We start from the raw sequence: 22,887 nt of genomic DNA, 5'->3' as shown, positions 1-22,887 counted from the left end.
TCCTCCTGGTTCTCTCTCCTTGCTGAGATAGGGCTTAGCCCTCCAGACACAAGTGCTCAGCTGTGTGTGGTGCCCCTGGTCTTGGTGGGACCTGGTTATGGGAGCAAGGTCATACATAGGTCAGGCAAGCAGAGGTGGTGGAGGGGGAGGACTTGAATCAGGTGGGGCTCATAGGCAGTGGTTATTTACAAGATTCCCGCCATCACTGTGATTACATACTGCAATGATTGTCTCTCCCACCAAGTGGTGCTTGCCCACCCTACCTTCTGGTCTTCCACCAGGAGAAGCCAATGGGGAGTGAAATAGGAGTTTGACGCGCTCACTCTCCATCAGGAGCTTCTAAACCAGTGGTTCTCAACTTCCCCAGTGCTGCGCCCCTCGTGTGGTGACAACCATAAAGTTTTTCTTGCTACTTCATAACTGTAATTTTGCTACTGTTATGAATCATGTTAAAGCTGTGTTTTTCGATGGTTTTAGGTGACCCCTGTGATAAAGGGTCCTTCGACCCACCGGTTGAGAACAGCCGAGAGTCTAAGCCTAAATCACCAGCCTAAATCAGCCAACTCTGGGCCTCCCATATGTGGGATGAATGAGTTGTCCTAGGGGTTGAAATGAAAGCAAGGGAATTCAGGTTACAGGTCTCAGCATTGCCTTGTGCGGTTTGGGCCTGAAAGGAATTAGATATCACCAGGCTCAGTGGAAAACCAGGCTTAGAAGACAAAGGTCCTTGGATGCCTCAGCTCTTCCAGGCCACCCTCCTCCTCTGTTTTAACCAGGGCTAGGGGGTTTTGCTGAAAAAGAAGCCTAGGAGAAGCCTAGAGTGGGTTCCCAGGGTGGCGTGTGTGCCCTAGAGGGTGAGGGAGGGCTGCTGGGCTGTCTTTCTTTCATTGGTTGGGTGGCCTTGCCCTCCTCCCCTCTCTCTCTCCTGTAACATTCCAGACATTCCAGCCCATCTGCCTGCCTTTGCTTTCTGGATGTGGATTAACATCCTTGCAGAGATCTGGTTTCTGCTACCACCCTTTTCTTCTGCCCTTCCTGGGTAGAAGGTCCTGAACCAGATCCAGGAGGGAAGTTTTGGCCTTTCACCCCTGGTTGTACTAAGGGACTGTTTCCAGACTCGGCTCCTGTGCCCGGGAGGGTTTGCTTTATCATGCCTTATCACTTGGACTCCCAAGCAGGCAGTCCTCATCTTTGCCCTCCATCCAAAGGGTCTGCTGGAAGGAGGTGGGCTGGACTGGACCATTCCTGCTTTTAAACAAGGCAGTCTTCATTTCTTTCCCAGATTCTTCAAGTGGAAACTAGCCAACGTGTCTTTTTGGTCAGCAGATGGGTTTTGTGAGAATCCCTTACAAGGGAGCCACAGCTGCTTTTTAGCCAGTCTGTGGACCTGGTACCTGATGGGGTGAGGTCTGTGGACTCAGAAATGGGCGTGATGGCTGTGTGTGTGTGTGTGTGTGTGTGTGTGTGTGTGTGTGTGTGTCTCATTGAGCTTCTGGTGCTGGCTGCTGGCATGACAGGCATTTGACCCCATAACTACCTTTCTTTACAGTGTTGGAGCTCGAACTCAGGGCTTTGTGCGTGCCGGGCAGGTACTGTGCCCCAGGTTAACATCTGTCTGTCTTTCTCTTGCTCTCTCTCTAATGTCACCTTTACAAGGACCACCCTACCCCATGTATCAATCCTGCTTTAGACTCCTGTGTGTCAGGATCCTGGCTTGTGCCTTCAGGCTCAGCTGGATTTGTTTCTGATCCTCACTATATCTTGTAATCTAACTTTGTTAGGTCAAATTCATAAACCACAGAGATCCTATTCCAAGCAGATCCACCTTTCTTTGCGATTAATTTTTTCTTCCTTTTTGAGACAGAGTTTTTCTTTGTAGCCTTAGCTGTCCTGGACCTCACTGTGCAGGCCAGGCTGGCCTCAAACTAAACTCAAGGTCCTCCTGCCTCTGCCTCCGGAGTGCTGGGATTAAAGGTGTGCACTGCCAGCTCCTTTCTAGCTCCTTTAGCTGTTTCATCCCAGGGTTTCCTTGCTGTGGTTCATGGATAAAGACATGCCAGTCTCAGAATTTCAGACTAGAAGGAATCACAGAGGACATGGTATTTGATTCCGAGACATTAGATTCTGCCCTGGTAAAGAGACTGACCTGGGACAGCCAAAGCCAACAAAGCTCATTTGTTAGGTCACTGAGGCCTGAGGTCAAGTGACTTAAACAAATTTTTATTTTAACTCATTTTATATTATGTGCATAAGTGTCTGGCCTGCATGACGTGCAGTGCTCGTGGAGGCCAAAAGAGGGCATCTGATCCCTTCCCATTAGAGGGTTGTGACCCACCATGTGCGTGCTTAAGGAATAGGTGTTATCCCTGGTCCTCTAGAAGAGCATCTAGTACTCATACTTAGCTGCTGAGCCATCTCTCCAACCCCTAAACTTCGTCTTTAAACTAAGGGTTTGTGCAAGATCAAAGACATACAGAGATCTAAATGACAATTGACTAACACATCAAGTCAGTTTAAATGTCTTAAACTCCAGGATTAAGGTATTGATCTGGTTGGTGAGCATTTGCTTTGGGAGTTAGCCCTGAACCTGAAAGCGATCCTCAAGGGGAATCTTTTCCTTTCCTAGCCGATTGAAAGCTGGGATAGAGTAAAGTATAGTGCAGTCACCGGGGGAGAAGGTGCTCCTGATGCCTGCTGCATGTGTTAATCACTCTGGAGCACCTCCACCGCGCCCAGATGCAGCTATTGTTACAGTTGAAGGACTTACTCCAAGTCTTTACAAATATTATCTAATGCCACCTCCCACCTGTGAATAGGTATTATCCCTGTTGAGGGGAGATTGGGTCTCAAAGAAGTTAAATAATCTTCTAAAGATCAGTGCTAATAAGTGGTTTAAATCTCTAGTTGTGCCAAGGGCTTAACCACTGTACTATTATCTTAGGGAATTGTTCACATATATTGTTTCCCCTAATGCGGTGTGAGCCCCTGGGCCAGGCATTCCGCCTCTGTTGTTCATTGTGTGCCCCAACCTCAGGAGCAAAGTTGAGCTTGAAGTGGGTGCCAGTTAAAGAGGTGTTGGATTAATTAATAGTTACTGCCTTACCTGACTTTAGATGCATTTGTTTTATTATGTGTATGTGGGTATGTGCCGGTGAGATGGGTGCCTGAGGTGGCCGAGGCATGGATCCCCTGGAGCTGGAGTTGCAAGCAATTGGGAATCAAACTCCAGTTCTTTAAGAGGTCATGCACGTTTTTCCAGCCCCTTGACTTTGTTGTAGTGCTGGACAGAAGGGTACTTGGGAAAGCTAAGTTGTAGCAACATCATGTGCAATGTTTTGCTGCCGTTATGCTGAGCACATACGGTTCTGCTTTCCTCTCCAAGGTCCTGTTAATAGTTGGGTCTATAAGGTGAGGCCTTGTCTACTCTACAAGTCTGCATTCCTATTGGGTTGGTATTCTCTGGCTGTCCTGGAACTTACTATGGAGACCAGGTTGGCCTTGAACTCACAGAGATCTGGCCTCTGCCTCCCGAGTGCTGTGATTAAAGGCATGTGCTACCACTGCTGGGGCTTGGGTTGCTATTTAAGGGCTGGGGATCTAGCATGTGCCAGGCCATAAGTTCAGTCCCCAGCACTGGGGAAGAAGCCACCATTCTACAATTTTGGTGAGATGACAAGCTGGGACAAAGATGAGAAACTGCCAGGTCATGGGGGCCAAAAAAAAAGCATCTGGAATTTTCTCTAACCTATTTTTTTCTTTCATTTCAGGAGTCGGAAAATTCAGATCCGAAATATCCCACCTCAGCTCCGATGGGAAGTAAGTGTGTGGGGAAAAGTGCAGTGGGGTAGAGACAGATAAGGCTCGGTGTCCTTCTGAGTTGGTAGAAATGACATTTTTGCTCACACCCTGGGACAAGAGGCATTAAGGAGGTAGAAAGAGTGTCCCCTGAGTTTTAGAACTTTTTTTTTTCTTTCAGTTTTTTAGTTTTTTCGAGACAGGGTTTCTCTGTGTAGCTTTGCGCCTGTCCTGGAACTCGCTTTGTAGACCATGCTGGCCTCGAACTCAAAGAGGTCCACCTGCCTCTGCCTCCCGAGTGCTGGGATTACAGGCGTGGGCCACCACCGCCTGGCTGAGTTTTAGAACTTCATTATGGTAGAGTCTGCTTCAGAAAGTCCCTTAGCACAGCGCCAGGTACATTCTTGCCAACATTGGAGTTTCTATCAGCAGTATGAGGCTAAGGAGATGGAACTGAAAAGTGATCAAAATGTCCCGTTCCTGCTGGTGCCCCAGAGCGGTGGGGTAAGGGGCGTTCGGGCCCTGGGATACTCAGTAGTTTTCTACTTCTTCAGGTGCTGGACAGCCTGCTGGCCCAGTATGGTACCGTGGAGAACTGTGAACAAGGTAAGACGGGGACAGGGGTGGGTGTGCAAGGAGCCGCATGGCTTCAGCACCCTCTCTGTGACCAGATGCTCTGGGAAGGTCCAGACCGTGCGTGTAGCCCAGATAGGCCGGGCACCTGGCCCCACGTGTGCCACGAAACCGGACTACTGTGTGGTAGGCAGTCTGGACACCCCTCTTACATTTTTCCTTTTTTGGTTTTTCAAGGCAGAGCCTCACTGTGTAGCTCTGGCTGTCCTGAAATTTGGAGTATGGATCAGGCTAGCCTTGAACTCTGCCTCCTGAGTGCTGGGATTAAAGGTGTGGGCCACCACATCTGATTTATCACCCTTTCTTCTCCTTGAGTCTGAGAAATTACAGTGTTTCAGTAGAAGTTTAAGAAGGGAAATTCGTGGGGGCTGGGTGTATTTAGTCCCAGCTCTTGAGGCAGAGGCAGGAGGATCTCTTGAGTTTTGAGGCCAGCCTGGCCTATGTATCAAGCTCCAGGATTACATAGAGAGAACTTGTTTTTTTTTTTTTTTTTTTTTTTACAAAAACAAACAAACCCAAACCCGGGAGTGGTAGTATACGCTTTTAATCCCTGCACTCCAGAGGCAAATATCTCCTGAGTGTAGCCTGGTCTACAGAGTGAGTTCCAGAACAGGTAGGGCTACACAGAGAAACCCTGTCTTGGAAAAACAAAAATGAAGTAAAAGCAACATGAAATAAAAGGAGCTTGGGGGGGGGGGTGGAGTGGGGGAACGAGAAGGGGAGGGCTGCAGAGATGGCTCAGTGGTTAAAGAGCACTGGTTGCTCTTCAGAGGACCCAGGTTTGATTTCCAGCACCCAAAGGCAGCCCAGAAGATCTGATGTCCTCTTCTGACCTTCAAGGGGACATGCTAGCAGAACATTCTTACACATAAAATAATTGAAAAGTTGTTTTAAAAATCCACCAAATGGCCGGGCAGTGGTGGCGCACACCTGTAATCTCAGGCAGGGGGATCTCTGTGAGTTCGAGGCCAGCCTGGTCTACAGAGCTAGTCCAGGACAGGCACCAAAACTACACAGAGAAACCCTGTCTCGAAAAACAAAACAACAACAACAAAAATCCACCAAACGGTCGGGCAGTGGTGGTGCACACCTTTAATCAGGAGGCAGAGGTGTGCGGATTTCTGAGTTTCTACAGATCGAGTTCTGAGACAGGGCTACCCAGAGGGGACCCCCCCCCTCAAACAAACAGGATTTATTCGTTAATAGTTTTTGTAGGCAAAATATTTTGACAGCTGCGCCCACAGAGGGCAGAGTGGTAGGAATTCTAGTCGGACGAAACGAACTGTGATTTTGAGGGTCCTCTGTTCTGGGAGTGTAAATCCATGCTCATGGGTGCTGTGATGCGTACATGTATCCTGTCGTTAGGCCTGCCAGGTGTCTCACCTTGTCAGCTCTCTTGGGTGAAGTACATGGTGCAGTGTGCTACAGCTGTGACACCGTGCCGAAAGCAGCATCCTGATCTTAGTCTCCTTGTCTGCGTCTCCCCAGGCTTCCCTCCCCCATTCCTCTCCCATACCCATCTTTTTTCTCAGTTCGGCGAGACTGCCTCTCCCCCTCCCAGTCCTCCTCTTTTTTCCTTCTCCTTTCCCTACTTCCTTCCCTTTCCCTACTTCCTTCCCTTTCCCCTACTTCCTTTCCTTTCCCTACTTCCTTCCCTTTCCCTACTTCCTTCCCTTTCCCCTACTTCCTTTCCTTTCCCTACTTCCTTCTCCTTTCCCTACTTCCTTCTCCTTCCCGTTCCCCTACTTCCTTCCCGTTCCCGTTATCTCCACCTCCCTTTCCCCTTTCCCTTCCTTCTCTCTGCCTTCACAGTCCTGAGAGCTTGTAGTTACTTGTCTTCTAGAGCCTGGCTTATTTAACTTAGTAATTTCTGGTTCCATCTAGTCACAGCTGATGGAATTTCTTTTTTTTTTCTTCAGTTTTTCAAGAAAGGGTTTCTCTGTAGCCCTGGCTGTCCTGGAACACACTCTGTAGCCCAGGCTGGCCTCAAACTCAGAGATCCGCCTGCCTCTGCCCCCTCGAGTGCTGGGATTAAAGGCGTGCGCCACCACTGCCCTGCTGGGATTTCCATTTTTTATGACTAAATAGTATTCCAGCCTGTGTGTTGGGGCCAGGTAGGGTGCGTAAGTGAGCGAGCGCCCCGTTGGCCACTTTAGATCGGTGCCTTTTTTCCTTATGAGTAGTGCATCAGCCCACTTTTGGAAATCTTTAAGGAGCAGCCATTGCTTTGTCTGAGGTTTAAATATTCATTTCTAAATTCCTTGTGGGAAGGGGCAAGCTGTGTGTGCTGACAGATGATGACAGACCTTGCCTGCCCACCAGTGAAGCTCTGTATTTTCTCTGCTCTAATCCTTTAACTTGCCTTTCATCTTAAATGCTAGAACATGCGGCATTAGCTGATAGTGGTTGCCCATGCATGCTTTCAGCAGGACTCATGAGTTAGACAGACCAGGGGGCCACTCTGAGCAGCATCTGCCACTGAAATGGACAGACTCGGTCAGGTTGACACCTGAATCTGTCCCTGGAACCCACATGATGGATGGAGAGAGCTGACTTCCTAAAGTTGTCTTCTGACCTCCACATCTGAACACACTCACATGCACGTGCGTGCACACACACACACACACACACACACACACACACTTTTTAAAAAAATTAAGAGGAGTTCACACATGTGTTCAAGGCTCTCACCAGCAAAGCTAGCCTCCGACACAATCCGCTCAGGAATTGCAGGCCTGCGCCACCATACCCGGCTCAAACGTCACACTTTCTTTTCATTTTTAGGAGGAGCCTTGCAATGTAGTCTTGGCTGTCCCGGCGATCTCAGCCATCCTTATGCTCTCAATGTGCTGGGGTTACTAGTGTGTTCTGCTGTACCCAGCTTTAAATGCCAGTTACTGGTTTATTTGAGAAAGGCTCTTCCGCTGTAGACTAGGCTGGCTTATTTTACAGTGTAGCAAAGGCTGGTCTTGACAGTATTCCTGCCTCAGGCCTTCTGAGTACCAGAATTGTAGGTGTACATGACCATGTTCATTTTTAAAGATTTATTAAGTATACATTTATTAAGTATACAGTGTTCTGCCTGCATGTGTCCCTGTAGGCCAGAAGAGGGCACCAGATCTCATTACAGATGGTTGTGAGCCACCATATGGTTGCTGGGAATTGAACTCAGAACCTCTTGAAGAGCAGCCAGTGCTCTTAACCTCTCCAGCCCAAGCCTCATTATTTTTAAAAAATATTATTTGTACATTTATGGTGCTTTTGTGTGTGCACACACACATGACATGCCCACCTTGAGGAGGTCAGATGACAACTTGGGAGTTGGTTTTCACGTGGGGCCCAGAGATAACTCAGGTTCTTAGCCTTGGCATCAGGTGCCAGTTTTCCACTGAGCCATCTCACCAGCCCCTTACTTCGTATTTTTAACTTTATGTGTATGGGTGTTGGCCTCCATCTGTGTGTGTCTCTGTACCACGTGTGTACAGTGCCGGGAGAGGCCAGATCGGATTTCCTGGAAGTAGAATTACAGAAGGTTGGTTGTAAGCCACCATGTGGGTTCTGGGATGGAACCGGGGTCCTGGGGGTTCTTAGCCACTGAGCCATCTCTGGGGTATTTTTTGAGACAAAGCTTTCTTTATTATTGCAGTCCTGAATTCCCGATCTTCCCGCCTTCCCTCCCAAGTTCTGAGACTTGCAGGTGCACACCATAATGCTTGGCTTGAGGTTCTTCTGTCTCTTAATGTAGTAACTTCCCATCACTCAAGTGGGTTAGTTTTAGTCCTGCTGGTGAGTTCAAGGTTAGCCTTAGCTGTATAGTGAGCTGCAGGCCAAAAGTTGAGGGTGTAGGCCAATACTAGAATTGTATAGCATGCGCAGAGGCCGTGGGTTCAATTTCCAGTGACTCAAAATTAATTAAAGTAAGGTGGTAACCAACAAATTCAAACTCTGGGATGGGATTCACTCTTATGACCCATAACTGGTGGCCCAGTGTGCCCCATGCCCACTCTCAAGATGTTTAGAATGCTGGAGCCTGGAATTCCTTCTCTGGAAACGTGTCTTTGTGGATATCCAAGCTTACAGAATGGATTTAGGTATTCCCAAGTCACTTCACCATTGAGAGAAGGAGACTCAGGCCACTTTCTTGACAGTTACCTCGGTAGAAGGCTAATCTCACTCACCGGATGGTACTCTTTTGCTAGTTGGACTTTCCTAGGCTGAGTCTGCCTCCAGAGTGGAGATGTGTGTGGTGGCTGCAGGAAAACCTTTGCCGGCCTGGCTCCCAGGGTCTCTGATGAAGGAGGTCGGTCTCCTGTGAACTGTCTTTTCACTTGACCTCTGAGTATATTCTAGGCTCTGCAGTCCCACGCTTGACCGACAGACAGGCTTGCGTTTGTTGGCAGCGCTAACTCTGGTGGCCCGTTGTCTCTACAGTGAATACTGAAAGTGAGACGGCCGTGGTCAACGTCACCTACTCCAACCGGGAGCAGACCAGGCAGTGAGTACCTCAGAAGTGGGACTGGGGGTCTCCAGAGGGGGGTCGGAGATGGGTGCACTCAGTCCCCTGTGGGTAGGTCCAGGCAGGCTGGCATCCTCAGCTGCCTTCTGGTGTTGGATCCCACAGAAGGCTTCTTCAGGGGCCATGTTTCCTTGATGTTTTGTTTCAGAAGTGAGAAATTTATCCATAAAAATGAACTGGTTGGGGGGGGTGGCAACTAGGAGAGGAGATTGTCTCTCAGTACCCAGGACTGCAGAGTCCTGTATGTGTCGATGGCGCCATCTATTGGTTATGAGGGGGAACTGCCTCGTTCAAAAAAAAAAAAAAACTGAAGGTGGATCAAAAGTGTTTCCCTTTTGAGACCATAGTGACCTCCAGTTCATTTACACAGCCAAGGGCAACCCCGGACTCCTGATTTTCCTACCCCTTATTTCCCGAACGTGGGAATGTAGGTGTGGGTTGCTGCTCCTGGATCCAGTGTGTGATGCAGCATGGTTAGGAGCCCAGCTGCTGTCCCCACCACCACCGTCACAGGTCCCGGCTCCTTAGCCTTTAGGTCCAGCATTTACAGTTCTCATTCCCTGGGTAGACAGACCACACGTTGTGTACACTGATTGTTTCTAGCCCTACCTGGTTGTCATGAGGTTTTGCCACATTTTGTTTTTTGTTTTCTTGCTTCAACATTTTCCAGTTCGTCTTAAGTGGAAAAGCATGAGGTCTTGCTCTGTTGATGACTTTTCCCTTAGTTTAGACTGGAAGATTTCCTAGAGATGGGGTGGCAGACAGGTGGTTAGCTTCCCATCTGCAGTGTGTTTCCAGCTATAACCCAGTAGGTGTTTTGTGGAAGGAGGCACTGGATGTGATTGACATGGTTGGAGTGACCACTGGGCTTCTCTCTGTCCCCAGAGCCATTATGAAGCTAAATGGCCACCAGCTGGAGAACCATGCCCTGAAGGTCTCCTATATACCTGATGAGCAGATAGCCCAGGGTCCCGAGAACGGCCGCCGTGGAGGCTTTGGCTCTCGGGGCCAGCCCCGGCAAGGATCCCCTGTGGCAGCGGGGGCTCCAGCCAAGCAGCAGCAAGTAGACATCCCCCTCCGGCTCTTGGTTCCCACGCAGTATGTAGGCGCTATCATTGGCAAGGAGGGTGCCACCATCCGCAACATCACAAAACAGACTCAATCCAAGTGAGTGCTGGGAGTGGGAGGCTGGGTACAGGAAACAGATTGGGGACCTGGAAAGGCTCCTGGGAAGCAGTTGGTTTGGGCTTCAGCACTTTTCCCCTGGGGATTGTTGTTTGGGACCTGGTCACTGTTGCCATATTACCTCTGTGTGGAGGCTGGGTAGACGGGAGACAGAGTGGGTCTCTGACGCTGTCACCTATTGTTTCCATAATTTCCTGTGTCAAGTTAGTCCAGGAAACCCAGTCCTGTGAGTTGAGTCCCTCACTCCTCAGGTATTCTGTGATAAGTGGCCACTTGATGGCCATAGCGTGGCCAAGGTCAGAGCCCTTTGCCACAAGTCATAATTATGTCCCACCTCACACTGTAGTGTAGTTACCTGCTTCCCTTATCTTTATAGACGATCAGTTGGTGCTTATGGGAAAGAACAGCTCAGTTGTGTCCTTATTCATAGAAAATGGTTTATTTCCTTGTAGTTGTGACAGTGTGTCTCCCTGGTACAGTGTTTGTAAAAGGACACTAGAAGGGGCCTTACACACCTGGGAGTGTCCCCACCCAGCAGCTGTGAGGTGTTGGTCATTGTCCTCTCCAGCCACCTCCTGACAGCACCTGTCATGGTTCCCTGGGCCTCTCTTGACTTCCTGGTTCTACACTTGACAGGCCCCATTCCAAGGAGAGTGGGTTCTGTGCCTTTGATAAGAGGTGGGGAAGTTGGTGTTATTGGAGACACGCTAGCTAGTAGGCTTTATCCTTGTGGTCCTCAGGATAGATGTGCATCGGAAGGAGAACGCGGGAGCTGCTGAGAAGGCCATCAGTGTGCACTCCACTCCTGAAGGTTGCTCCTCCGCATGTAAGATGATCTTGGAGATAATGCACAAGGAGGCGAAGGACACCAAAACGTAAGATCCGGCTGCACTTCTGGGGACTGCTGCCACCCTTTTTTTTTTTTTTTTTGCTGTGCTAAGAGTCAAGCCTCAGGCTTCACACGTGCCAGGCAGGCGCCTGGCTGCTGGGCCACACCCCGGCCTCTACTTGTAATTGCTAATAGCAACGATACAGAGATTAGGAGAGAGTCGCAAAGTGCACAAAAACATAGTCTCTAAGATCTTTCCTGAGTATAATCATCTAGAAATTTTATGTGCTCAGTGTCTCCATTTGTGTGCATATGTATGGATGTGTGTATGTTTGAGTCCACATAGATGGAGTGAGTGTGTGTCAGCACAGAGGGTCAGGCTGAAATGCTGCTCTATAACATTATAATTTTTGTGTGTCAACACATCTATCAGTAAATCAAAAGCCCCCACAGAGAGACAGAAGTGACGTAGGACTTGAACTATATATAGCACAGGGACATGGGGTAGATGGCTGCATACGTGAGGACCTGGGTGTGAGCCCCACTAATGCAAAGAAGTACAGGGGATTCACTCCCAATACCTTCTGAGTTGGGGTTCTTTGGTGTGCGTGGCAGTGTTTGAGGCTGGACCTCACTATAGCCCAAGATAACCCTGAACTCTCCTGTAATCCTGACTGCTGGGATTACAACCAAATTTCTTTGTATTTTCTTGAATGGCTCTGAAGTTGGAGAGATGGCTCAGCCATTAAGAGTAGATAGTGTTCTGTTAGAGGACCAGTATTCGGATCCCACCATTTATGTTGGGTAGGTCACAGACTTGAAACTCAAGCTCCAAGGGATCAGTGCCTCCCTTTCTGACATCTGTGGACATCTTTCCACATTCCCTCTGTGTCTCTCTCTTACGTTCCCTCTGTCTCTCTCTCTCCCTCTCCCTCCCTCCCTCTCTCTCTCTCTCTCTCCACACACACACACACACACACACACACACACACACATAAAAGAGAGAGAGTGAGTTTTTCACAGTCTAGGTTAGGAGCTTACGGTCCTCTTGCATACCCCGATAATAGGTGTACATCATCACATTCTTTCGGGTATTTTGTTTGGTTGGTTCTTTTTCAAGATAGGATTTCTTGTCCTGGAACTCACTCTGTAGACTATATATGCCTGCCTCTGCCTCCTAAGTGCTGGGATTAAATGCAGGCGTTTCGTTTCATTTCTTTTTTTTCTTTTTTTTTTTTTTTGGTTTTTTGAGAGTTTCTCTGTAGCTTTGTGCCTTTCCTGGAACTCACTCTGTAGCCCAGGCTAACCTCAGACTCTGGCTCTGCTTCCTGAGTGGTGGGATTAAAGGCGTATACCACCACCATCCGGCCTCATTCCTTTTTTTTTTTTTTGGAGACAAGGTTCTCTGTATAAGTTCTGGAATTCACTCTGTAGACCAGGCTAGCCTCAAACTCAGATATACTCTGTCTCCTAAGTTCTGGATTAAAGGTATTTGCCACCCCCATCCGGCTCAGTTGCTATTTTCTTGTTACAGCTTTATCAGGATTCAATTAGTACAAAAATGTTGTTTGTAGACATGTTGCCTAGATTGGCCTAGAATTCCTGGGCTCAGTGGATCCTCAGTCTAGAGTATCTGGGACTGTAGGCATATGCCACCATTTCTGGCTTAACTGTGTATTGTTTCCCTTTCCTTTCTGCTCCCTCAACCCCCTTCACCTTGGGAGTGGACAGCTCAGCTAAATTCCTGAGCTAAATTCTCAGACCTTGTTGCACTTGCTTTTCCTTTGGTGATTTTTCGAGTGTACAGTTTGAGTTTCAATTTGTATATGGTAGTACCTGTTGAAACTATAATCACAGTTGAGAGAAAGCTTTGGCTCCCAGATTTCATCCTGCTTCCCACAGGCCATCCTCATCCACCATTTCTCTGTAAACCACTGATCTGCTGGGTTTGTAATCTTGTGATACTTGATTTGTGGTTTGTCCTGGGATTATTTGTTGTGAGTGACCCCATGGTTGAGTCTTCGTTGGCATTATTGACTGGACTGTCCCCCTTTTCCCCCTAGGGCAGATGAGGTTCCCCTGAAGATCCTGGCCCATAATAACTTTGTGGGGCGACTCATTGGCAAGGAAGGGAGGAACTTGAAGAAGGTGGAGCAGGACACAGAGACAAAGATCACCATCTCCTCGTAAGGCTCTCACTGGGTCCCTTTACAGGCGTGGCGAGCATGGGGCCTGGGGGACCAGGGATTTCAGCACTGAGCCTTAGTACCTGCCTCTTAAATTGGGTACTGCTTCTGTTGGCATAAGGCAAACAGGAGAAGTGGTGAGATCATTTTCTACCTCTCGATTAGGGCTGGGACACCCCACCTCTTGGCACAGTCTACCTCTGTGCATCTCCAGGAAAGCCTGCAGCTAGGGTGTGGGCTTTAGGAATGTCTGCCTGTGTGAGAGGTGCACAGACTGGTCTTTTTAACCTGGGCATGCTGGGCTGCCTCTGAAGACTCAGTGAAAGGTACAAGGTAGCTATTTGTAAGCACCCTGCCTCTCTATTTCCCTAGAGACTCACCTGTTTGCAGGGTAACTCTTCTGCAAAATAGCACAAATAAGGCCTGCAGCCATCCTGCACATGTGTCCTCCACACCTCTCACAGTAGGTTCTGTTCCCACAGAAGGGATTTCCTGTGCACCTTGCCCCAGTCACCTGAGGCTGGAGATAACTTAGCCAGCCTTTAGTATCACTGGCCCTGTAACTCAGCTGCTCCTTTGACCTTGTCCCTGGCTGGGGCCTGGTCCTGTCTTGCCCACTGCTTGACACTGCCCTGCTCTCCTTCCAGGCTCCAGGATCTCACTCTCTATAACCCCGAGAGGACCATCACCGTGAAGGGGGCCATTGAGAACTGCTGCAGGGCTGAGCAAGAGATCATGAAGAAAGTTCGAGAGGCCTACGAGAATGATGTGGCCGCCATGAGTGTGAGTGAAAGGCGGCATCCTCCTGTGTTTGTGCAGGGAGTTGAACCCAGGCCCTGGAGACAGGCAAAAGCTACACCCTGAACTACATCCCTAGCCCCTCAGCACCCTTCTCTGAACTTAGGGCAGGGCTCATCATCTGGCTCCTGAGGTGGGGGTGGGGCATAATCTTGGGTTTCATGGATTTTTATACTTTAGCCAATCTAATTTAGATTGGCTAAAACTTGTGTAGCAGTAACACTTGGGCACCGTAGTAGACAGAAGGGTCATAATTTCAGCTTTTTCTGAGATAAGACTTCACTATGTAGGCTTGAACTGAATTCAGTCCTCCTACCTTGGACTTAAAAGTGCTGGGATTACTGGCTTGTGCTACCTACCACACCCAGCTCATAGGATTGTGTGTGTGTGTGTGTGTGTGTGTGTGTGTGTGTGTGTGTGTGTGTGAGTGTGTGTGTTTAGTTATGTGTATGCAGAGACCAGAGGAGGACATCAGGGGTTCTGCTCTATCACCGGCGCTGGGGGTGCCGGCTCCTGTAGGTTATCCAGAGCCACACACCAGGGCCCAGCAGGCCCCTTAGCAAGCTGAGCTCAGAGACCAGGTTCCCCGGGGCCTGCGGGCAAGCTGACCTGTACCTCCCATCTCTTCTCCAGTTACAGTCCCACCTCATCCCCGGTCTCAACCTAGCCGCTGTAGGTCTCTTCCCAGCTTCGTCCAGTGCTGTCCCACCACCTCCCAGCAGCGTCACTGGGGCTGCCCCCTATAGCTCCTTCATGGTAAGTGGAAGGTCTTATTCGGGGGACCCATGGGAGTGGGGGGAGGGGAGACCTGCAGCCAGAATGCCAGCTCCAAGGAGAGCAGCCCTGCCTTGGTGGCACCTGTGGCAGTGACGGCAGGTTTTGCTTCCCATTAGCTGGAGGAGGGCTAAAAGGAACCCGTGGTGTCCTTCCATGGCCCGGGTTGCAGCTGGGTGGGTGCCCGCATCTGTTTTTTTGGAGCTGGTGAGGAAACAGAGTAGAGGGGTTCCTGGGTCTTGCCTCGCCCCACTCCCTGGTCCTTTAGTAAGGAGTCTCTTGTCCTGGCAGCAGGCTCCGGAGCAGGAGATGGTCCAAGTGTTCATCCCCGCCCAGGCTGTGGGTGCCATCATCGGCAAGAAGGGCCAGCACATCAAGCAGCTCTCCCGGTTTGCCAGTGCCTCCATCAAGGTGATTTGCTCTGAGATCTCCAGGTCTAGTGTGTACTCCAGCTCCCTTCACACTTTGGGGAATGAAAGCCCTTGTGGGTGTTTTAAGTACTTCTAGGTTTCCAGGCTATAGAAGAGACAGTATTATGTATACAGCAGGCTGACATACTGCCCAAAATAGAATTGACCCAGTCCCAGCTCCCTTTTTGGGAGATGGTTCAAGACAAGATTTCTCTGTGTAGCTGTGCACCTTTCCTGGAACTCACTCTTTAGCCCAGGCTGGCCTCGAACTCACAGAGATCCGTCTGCCTCTGCCTCCCAAGTACTGGGATTACAGGCGTGCGCCACCGCCACCCAGCCAGTCCCAACCCCTTTAAAAAACCAATACCCCGACCCCTTGCTGGACTCCATCAAGTCTCAGTGTCCTGGTGTGGATATAGGAAACAGGCGGGGCCTATCAGTGAGCACCATGTACTGGTTGTCTTAGCTCCCTGCATCCAGGATCCAGGAGAATGAGGGCCTTTCATCACGAAACCAGTGCTGTCAATCTCCCTGGTCCAGTTTCATGGGTTTCATTCGATGGCATTTAAAGCTTTGTGATTCCCACCCTGACCCCAAAAGGTGTAGCCACTACCTTCTCTATCTCATAATTCCCTGCCTCTCCGCAGCCCTCTGCTAAAACCCTCAGATGGGGTGGTGGCGGGGAGCAGTCCTGCCGTGGAAGTATCACTGAGGCAGGTCCTTCTAGCTGCTGCCCACGCTGTCTTCACAGGTCTTGTGTGCAGACAGGAACTTGGGTTTGAGGCTTCTTGTTCTCTTCATCTCCGAGTGGGCGATGGGAGGGAACTGCAGGGGGTGGAGATGCCTCTGTCTTCCTCTGGAAGCGGCCCCCTCTGACCAACTGTGTGCTTTGCAGATTGCTCCACCGGAAACCCCTGACTCCAAAGTTCGAATGGTCATCATTACTGGACCCCCAGAGGCCCAGTTCAAGGTTTGGTTTATATTGCTTTTCCAGGGAGGAGACAGGAGGTGGGGTTGGGAGCCTAACATGCAGGAAAAAGGCTGCGACAGCTTCTGTTTGCTGTCAAATCCCTGTCACGGGTCCAAGCTTAATTTCCGTTCATTTCCAATCACTTCTTCATGGTCCACACAGGAATGTGAGAAAGAAGGAAACCTGAGGTGTTTGCATTTGGTGCCTACACCCCTTCTTTTCACGTCTTTACCGCTTCACTTGATGTGTGAGGATAGAGACTGAGTAGCTAGTTGTTGTTCATGGTGGGGATGCGTTAGTTACCGTCACATCCCAGAACCTGTAAGTGGTACATCCTTTGAAGAATTTGTTCATTTCTTTAGGAGGGAGGTGGGAAGAGTTAAAGGCAGGGTCTCAGTATGTAACTCTAGCTGGCCCAGAACTAGTTCTGCAGACCAGGTCGGCTGTGAACTTTTGGTGATCCTCCTGCCTCTGTAGTGCTAGGATATTGATTTACTCATGGGTCATAATCTGAGGGTCTCCAGCATAACCAGGGAACCGCTGGAAGTCACCCACTAGGACTTTGCAACCACTGGTCTTAGCTGGTGGTCCTCGGTAGAGTTCTGGCCACTTGGATGCGAGAGGCTGGACTGGAGCCTGGATTCATGGCTGCTCTAACATGACCTCCTCTCCCTAGGCTCAGGGAAGAATCTATGGCAAACTAAAAGAAGAGAATTTCTTTGGTCCCAAGGAGGAAGTAAAGCTGGAGACCCACATACGGGTACCAGCTTCAGCAGCTGGCCGGGTCATAGGCAAAGGCGGCAAAACGGTGAGCTCTGAGGGCTGACAGTGTGAAAGTACGAGGCCTCGCTCTCTGAAACCCGCTCTTTTGTCCAGTGTTCACCTTTACCCTCATTTGTCCACTGACTTGACTCTAGTTCCCAGGCCCAGACCCATTCACCTACCTCTCACCCCCTCCAGGCCCACTGTGTCTGTTTTCTTTTATTTTTTGTGGTGCTAAGTCTTGAACCCAGGACCTCATGCACTAAACAAAGCATTCCACCACGAGTTGCTGTCCTCCTCTTCCTATGTGTGAGCTTCTCTCTGGCTGCCCTGCCCCTAGGTGAATGAGCTGCAGAACCTGACTGCCGCCGAGGTGGTAGTGCCAAGAGACCAGACCCCGGATGAGAACGACCAAGTCATTGTTAAGATCATCGGGCATTTCTATGCCAGCCAGGTATGTACCATCTTCGCCCACCTCCAGAGGGTTCAGGAGCCAGGAGCAGAGAAACGAGGGCTCTCTAGGTTGTGACTTGCACGGGTCCTCTGGGAACTCCCCATCCCTGCCTGCTCTGGGCTGGGCTGGGCTGCTTAAGGTTGCAGGAGTGAGTGTGAGAATATTGTCCTCTTTACACTCTTCAGTGGCTCCAGCATGAAAGTGCTTATCACCATCACAAGTCTCCAGTACCCATGTGTTCGCAGAGAGAACCAACTTCTGGAAATGGTCTTCTGAACCAAGTGTGCAGATGCACACAATTAATACGTTAACAGTTTCTGAGTGTCTGAGCTATAATGGTTGTATCTATTGTATATTCATAGTCTCCTTGGTTGTCCTGAACCCCTGCTGCACCGGAGAGGAAGTTAGCATTCAACTTTGTCCGTGGAATGATAACAGTCAGAACACTGGACTCTCTCCTGTTCCCTGTTCCCCCTCTGGCCTATCATATAGATGAGGCTGCCTTCCCACTCTGAGTAACCCTGCTTCTGCCGCCTTAAAGCTGGGGTTGCACATAATGTCACCATACCTGGCTTTGTGTTGTCTGCAACTCCTCATCCCCGTTCCCTCTCTGTCACAGGGAAGCCAGAAAGCAGTGCCAATCTCAGGTTCAAATCTGGTTGACCTTGAGCAGGGGGAGGAAAAGGTTGACAAAGGATCTCCTAAACCCTCAGCACGTCCCAGTGTTACATCTTCAGCTTACCAGTGTGCTGTGGCCCTTGGGGGCTGTTTGAGCAGTCAGGGCCAGAACTTTCAGGCCAACCCCACAGACCCTCTCTGCTGAGTCACCTGGTATTGGTAGCTTTTAAGATCTTTGACAACAGTGAGAGCCTCGGGAATGATACCTAAGGTTTATGACTATGCTGGACCGGCATTGTCTCAGAGGCTCTGTGTCTATTAACTCAGTTAAGCCCACAAGAACCACACCATTCTAATGAGGGAAATGAGGCTGGTATGGACGAATGGCGGATCCCCACTCACAGGGTTCTAGGTTCATTGCCGACACCATTTCAGGTGTTCAGCAAAAGAACAGCGGAAATCTATAAAAAGCTTCAAGGCCAATGTGCTCTCTCCCTTCCATCCCTCGTGTGTGTGTGTGTGTGTGTGTGTGTGTGTGTGTGTGTGTGTGTGTGTGCGTGCGCGCGCGCGCGCGCGCGCATGCTCTACCACTGAGCTAAATCCTCAACCCTGAAATTTTTAGTTTTGTTTTATTTTTTTAATGTGAATGGGTGTTTTGCCAGCATGTATGTCTGTGAACTACATGTAGAACTACATGTACTCAGTGCCCTCAAAAGCCAGAAAAGGGCATCGGGTTGTCCTGGGAACTAGAGTTAACAGTTGTTAGCTTCCATGTAGGAACTGGGGTATGAACCCTGGTCCTCTGGAAAAGCCACCAGTGCTTTTGACTGCTGAGCCGTCCTTCTGGCCCCAGTGGAAGGAATTTTGAAAGTGGAAGCTGCTATTGGGGGCTTCATCCATTTCATGGGGACTGTCCCATCACTGTTTGGTACCCTGTGTCGGCCTTTTTTACCCTCTTGAGTAGTAGTTTAAAATGGCGCCTTCTAATGTATGATCGGGACATCATGAAATGTACTTATGCCATTTCTGCTACGGTATCATGTCAGAATGTCAACATGCACACACACACACACACACACACACACACACACACACACACACACATTCGGTAGCATGTCAGAATGTCAACACACACACACCCTCCCTGACTCAGGTCTTTATTCAGTAGAGGTTGTTGAGTGGCAGGTGCCCCTTCTTTCTGCTGCTGATACGCAAAGCACCCTCACCTGCCTCATCCTTGCTGTTCTCAATGCAGATGGCGCAGCGGAAGATCCGAGACATTCTGGCTCAGGTTAAGCAACAGCACCAGAAGGGACAGTGCAACCAGGCCCAGGCACGGAGGAAGTGACCGCCCCTTCCTGTCCCGTTGGCTCCAGATCAGCAGGCACACCGCAGAACTGGAGGGCGGAGGGCCAGTGTGCTCTTCCCAGCAGGCCTGAGAATGAGTGGGAATCAGGGGCTTTTGGGCCTGGCTGGAGATCAGGTTTGCCCACTGTCTTGAGAAAAATGTTCCAGTGAGGAATCCTGATCTCTTGCCCCCAATTCAGTCAAGTGGCCACCACAGCCCACCCCTTGGAACGTCACAGTTGAAATGTAGCTTGGGTTGCTTTTAAACGTGGATTGTTTTGAGGAAGTTCTCCAGCCTCTGTCAGAAAGATCGGTAAGCCCCCAGTGGGGAAGAGAAATAAAATTTCCTTCAGGTTTTATTAAACCTCAAAGGATGGTTTGTTTCTTGACCCCAGAATCTTTCTAACCTTACTCCTTGGTTAACTGATGAAAATTCCTCCTAGTTTTAATGCCTTGACCCAGTACCTTAGCGCCTCCTGTATTCATTTACACTGTTAGCCTTGTTACTATAGGGTGATGCTGGGGGGCTGGAACACAACTTTGTTTACAATATTAACTGTGGAGAACGCTTATATGTTAATTCTGATCCTTCTTCAACCAACCAATGGGAACAACAAGATACAAAGAAGAAGGAGAGAGATGATAATTAAAATATGTACTGATCCACGTTTAAAAGGAGTCCTTGGGCTGAGGATAGAGTTCAGTGGTCAGAGTACTTGCCTGGCATGTTCAAGGCCCTGGGTTCCATCCTTGGCATCACAAAAAGAAAAGAGCGCGCCCTTGTGGGTGAGCTATTGCAGATCGACATCTAGAAAAATTGGCACAACAGAAATTTCTCCTGCTCAGCTGGGCCTTCCCCACCAAGATTTCCCCACTAAGTTTATGCCCATCTAACCCTGTGGGTCCTGCATGGTGCCCTGGTACACATGGGTGGTACCGCATGCTCAGCAGGGTGAGGGCTGACCACTGTCCCTGATTCCTATCATTCTCAGGCGGATTTTATATTTTTTTAAAGTCTATTTTAATGATTGGATATATGAGCTCTGGGAAAGGGGTATGAGCTCCCCTTGATAAAGTCTCAGTTCCATGGAGGAGTCGAGTGGTCCCAAGGCCCTCTCACTCCACCCATGTGCTCTTAGAAGGGCTGAGGCAGGCATTGCGGTGTATCCCCGCCACGGCACTGTTTCCTTGTGGTGGTGGGACCTACCACCCAACCCTGAGCTCCCGAGAAAGCTTAAAGTCCATCATCTGGCAAACTTAGTGAATTGGAGAATATTGTTTCTGTTTTTAATTGTAGAGGAGTATTTAACTGACTGCTTAGGCCTCCATGAACTGCCATTATCGTTATGAAAGGCATGCCTGAAAGCAAACTTCAGAATACCAGCAGCATTATGCACAAAGGGGTGAACACACTTAATTTATTAACTTACCAGGCTCCATAAGATCCTGTTGGAAGTTTAGCCCTTATGGAGGACAGTGGCCATCAGTTAAGTGAGGCTAGGCCTCCCTCCTAATACTGTACTGATTGTAATGCATATTAGCCAGGTGATGCACTTTAGCTCCCCTGGACATTTCTATCAAGCATGCTGGGAAGAAAGGAAGGCCTCTCTGCATGTGGAAAGCCCATGCACAGAGCTCCCCTCTTCCTGGCATTGCAAGGACAACAGTGACAAGCAACGTGACGTGTGGGTGGAGTCAGGCAGTGCTATGCTACGTGAACTACCTCAAGGTGTGAAGTTACCTCAGCAATGATTTCCTTTTGTTCCCTGAACCCTGGTTTTTCATTTTTTTTATTCTTTTCTTTTTTTCTTTTCTTTTTTTTTCTTTGCGGCTTGCTGATATTTTATATAAAAAAGAAAAGCAAAAGAGAAGCTGATAGTCTTGAATATTTTATTTTTTTAATGAAAAGAAAAAAATGAGAAAGTTATGTTTCATAATTTCTTACAACATGAGCCAGTAACTTTAGGAGCTCTGTGGAGAACAGGCCCTGTCGGGAAAGGTGGGGGCTGGGGGCTGGATCCAGGGGAGGAGTGGATAACCCCCAAGGTACCCAGGCCTAGGACCTTGCTGGGTTCTGACCTCTGACCTTGAAGTAGGCTTTAAGATCTGGCAGAGCTTGGACCTTGGGGACCAAACAGCAGTGTCCACTAAGCAGATGGCCTGTGGGTACCCTCCTTCCTCCTGTGGTGAAACAGGACCTTAGCTGGGTCTTCCTACCAGTGGTGCTGTTGTTATTTTAAGATAGTGCCTCCGTTTTATCGAGGAGAGAAATAATAACTAAAAAATATAACCTTTTAAGAAAACCTGTATTTCTTAAAAAAATATGGGAGCCAAGATTCCATTTATGGGAGAAAGACAAGGCCACCCTCTCGCCCCGAGGGAGGCCCCTGGTTTCTCAGTGGAGTGCTTTCCGCGTCTATTTTTTGGTTATTGTTTCGTTTCCATCCGACCTATTCTTGGCCTGTATCATTCATAGACTGGAAGGCAGGCAGATCACCAGGGACTGCCCTCCCCATCTCCCTGTTGTCTTCAGGTGGATTTGGCTGATACTAAAAGTGGACCCGTTAGGTAGGAAATTCTTGATAGAGGGTGGTGGGTAGCCAAGAGGGAAGGGGAATGGTAAGCATGGCTGGGACAGGGGCTTACTTTGGTATGATCCCTGTGACAGTCCCCCACAGCCTCCAGACCATCTAGTCCAAAGAGAGAATGGTAGGGTAGTAACAGGCCTGTCCCAGACACAAACCGCGAGGGTTCCCGACTTCCCTTCTGGCTCTGCACGCTTTGTCCCTACACAAAGCAGACAATGTTCAGACGTCGGCCATTTAGTGATTTAAAGTGGATTTCTAGCAGCAAGCATGCTTTGATACACGGTTCAAGTGATCATTGGGGGGGTGGGGGATATCCCAGAGTACCTGAAATGAGATTGTTGGGAGTGTTCCATTCCTTGGGGGCCTGCTCCCTTCACACCTTCAGCCCGAGCCCTCTTCCTGTGCTTGATTGAGCTCCCAGAAGATATCAGAAAGTGTGGCAAGGGACCTGGAGACGTACACGGACTGGGCAAAGTTCCACCGTGGCTGGACTTACCCAGCAGGAAGATTGTGAAAGTTGGCTTTACCAGAAAGCAAGAATACGGATTAGGGGCCAGAGGTCAGCAGGCAGGAAGAGACTGTCCTGTCTTGGGGTTGTCCTGTGACCCAAAGGCCAGATTTTAGGGCAGCTCCTTGCCCTTCTGGTCACCTCTTTTCCCCCCATCCTAGGTAAGACACAAACTATTACAAAGAGCACTTGGGAGATTTGGATGGTATTGAGAAAAGCAACTAAAAAAAAAATGCTTCCATGCCCTAAGGTGTATATATATATAGAAAGAGGTGTATGTGTGTGCGCCACACATGTATTTTTATGAAAGGACCATCTCTTTAAGGATCTATTTTTTTTTTTTTTCAATTCTTTGAAACGCATAAGAAGCCAAATGGTTTGATTCACTGACTTACTTTGAAGCTGCGCCTGCCGCTCACACCGCGGGGGCTTTAACCCTCTTTGGGGTCTGGTTGCCTTTCGCTGTTTGGGCTCTGGCCTCAGTTGTTGGAGGGGGTCTAGGCAGAAGAGAACC

General features: G+C 49.2%; 1 protein-coding gene across 3 annotated transcripts in view; it reads left to right on the top strand.

The window, feature by feature from the left end:
* Positions 1-19,278, top strand: part of Igf2bp1 (insulin like growth factor 2 mRNA binding protein 1) — a 40,634-nt gene extending 21,356 nt beyond the window's left edge. The window contains exons 3-15 of one of the 3 annotated variants that reach the window (XM_036197467.1): positions 3,768-3,816; positions 4,350-4,401; positions 8,860-8,923; positions 9,830-10,111; positions 10,870-11,004; positions 13,022-13,144; positions 13,792-13,927; positions 14,576-14,698; positions 15,011-15,127; positions 16,022-16,096; positions 16,773-16,904; positions 17,199-17,312; positions 19,186-19,278. In XM_036197467.1, coding sequence (XP_036053360.1) covers positions 3,768-3,816; positions 4,350-4,401; positions 8,860-8,923; positions 9,830-10,111; positions 10,870-11,004; positions 13,022-13,144; positions 13,792-13,927; positions 14,576-14,698; positions 15,011-15,127; positions 16,022-16,096; positions 16,773-16,904; positions 17,199-17,312; positions 19,186-19,278 — 1,495 coding nt within the window. Of the gene's footprint in view, positions 1-3,767; positions 3,817-4,349; positions 4,402-8,859; positions 8,924-9,829; positions 10,112-10,869; positions 11,005-13,021; positions 13,145-13,791; positions 13,928-14,575; positions 14,699-15,007; positions 15,128-16,021; positions 16,097-16,772; positions 16,905-17,198; positions 17,313-19,185 lie in introns of all 3 variants that reach the window. The other 2 variants (XM_036197466.1, XM_036197468.1) reach the window with 2 other exon arrangements.
* Positions 19,279-22,887: the final 3,609 nt, after the last annotated feature.

Source organism: Onychomys torridus, chromosome 8 (assembly GCF_903995425.1).
Source record: "Onychomys torridus chromosome 8, mOncTor1.1, whole genome shotgun sequence".
In the NCBI taxonomy this organism is placed as follows: Eukaryota; Metazoa; Chordata; class Mammalia; order Rodentia; family Cricetidae; genus Onychomys; species Onychomys torridus.
Note: the sequence above shows the minus strand (reverse complement) of the source record. Positions and strands in the feature narration are given on the sequence as shown.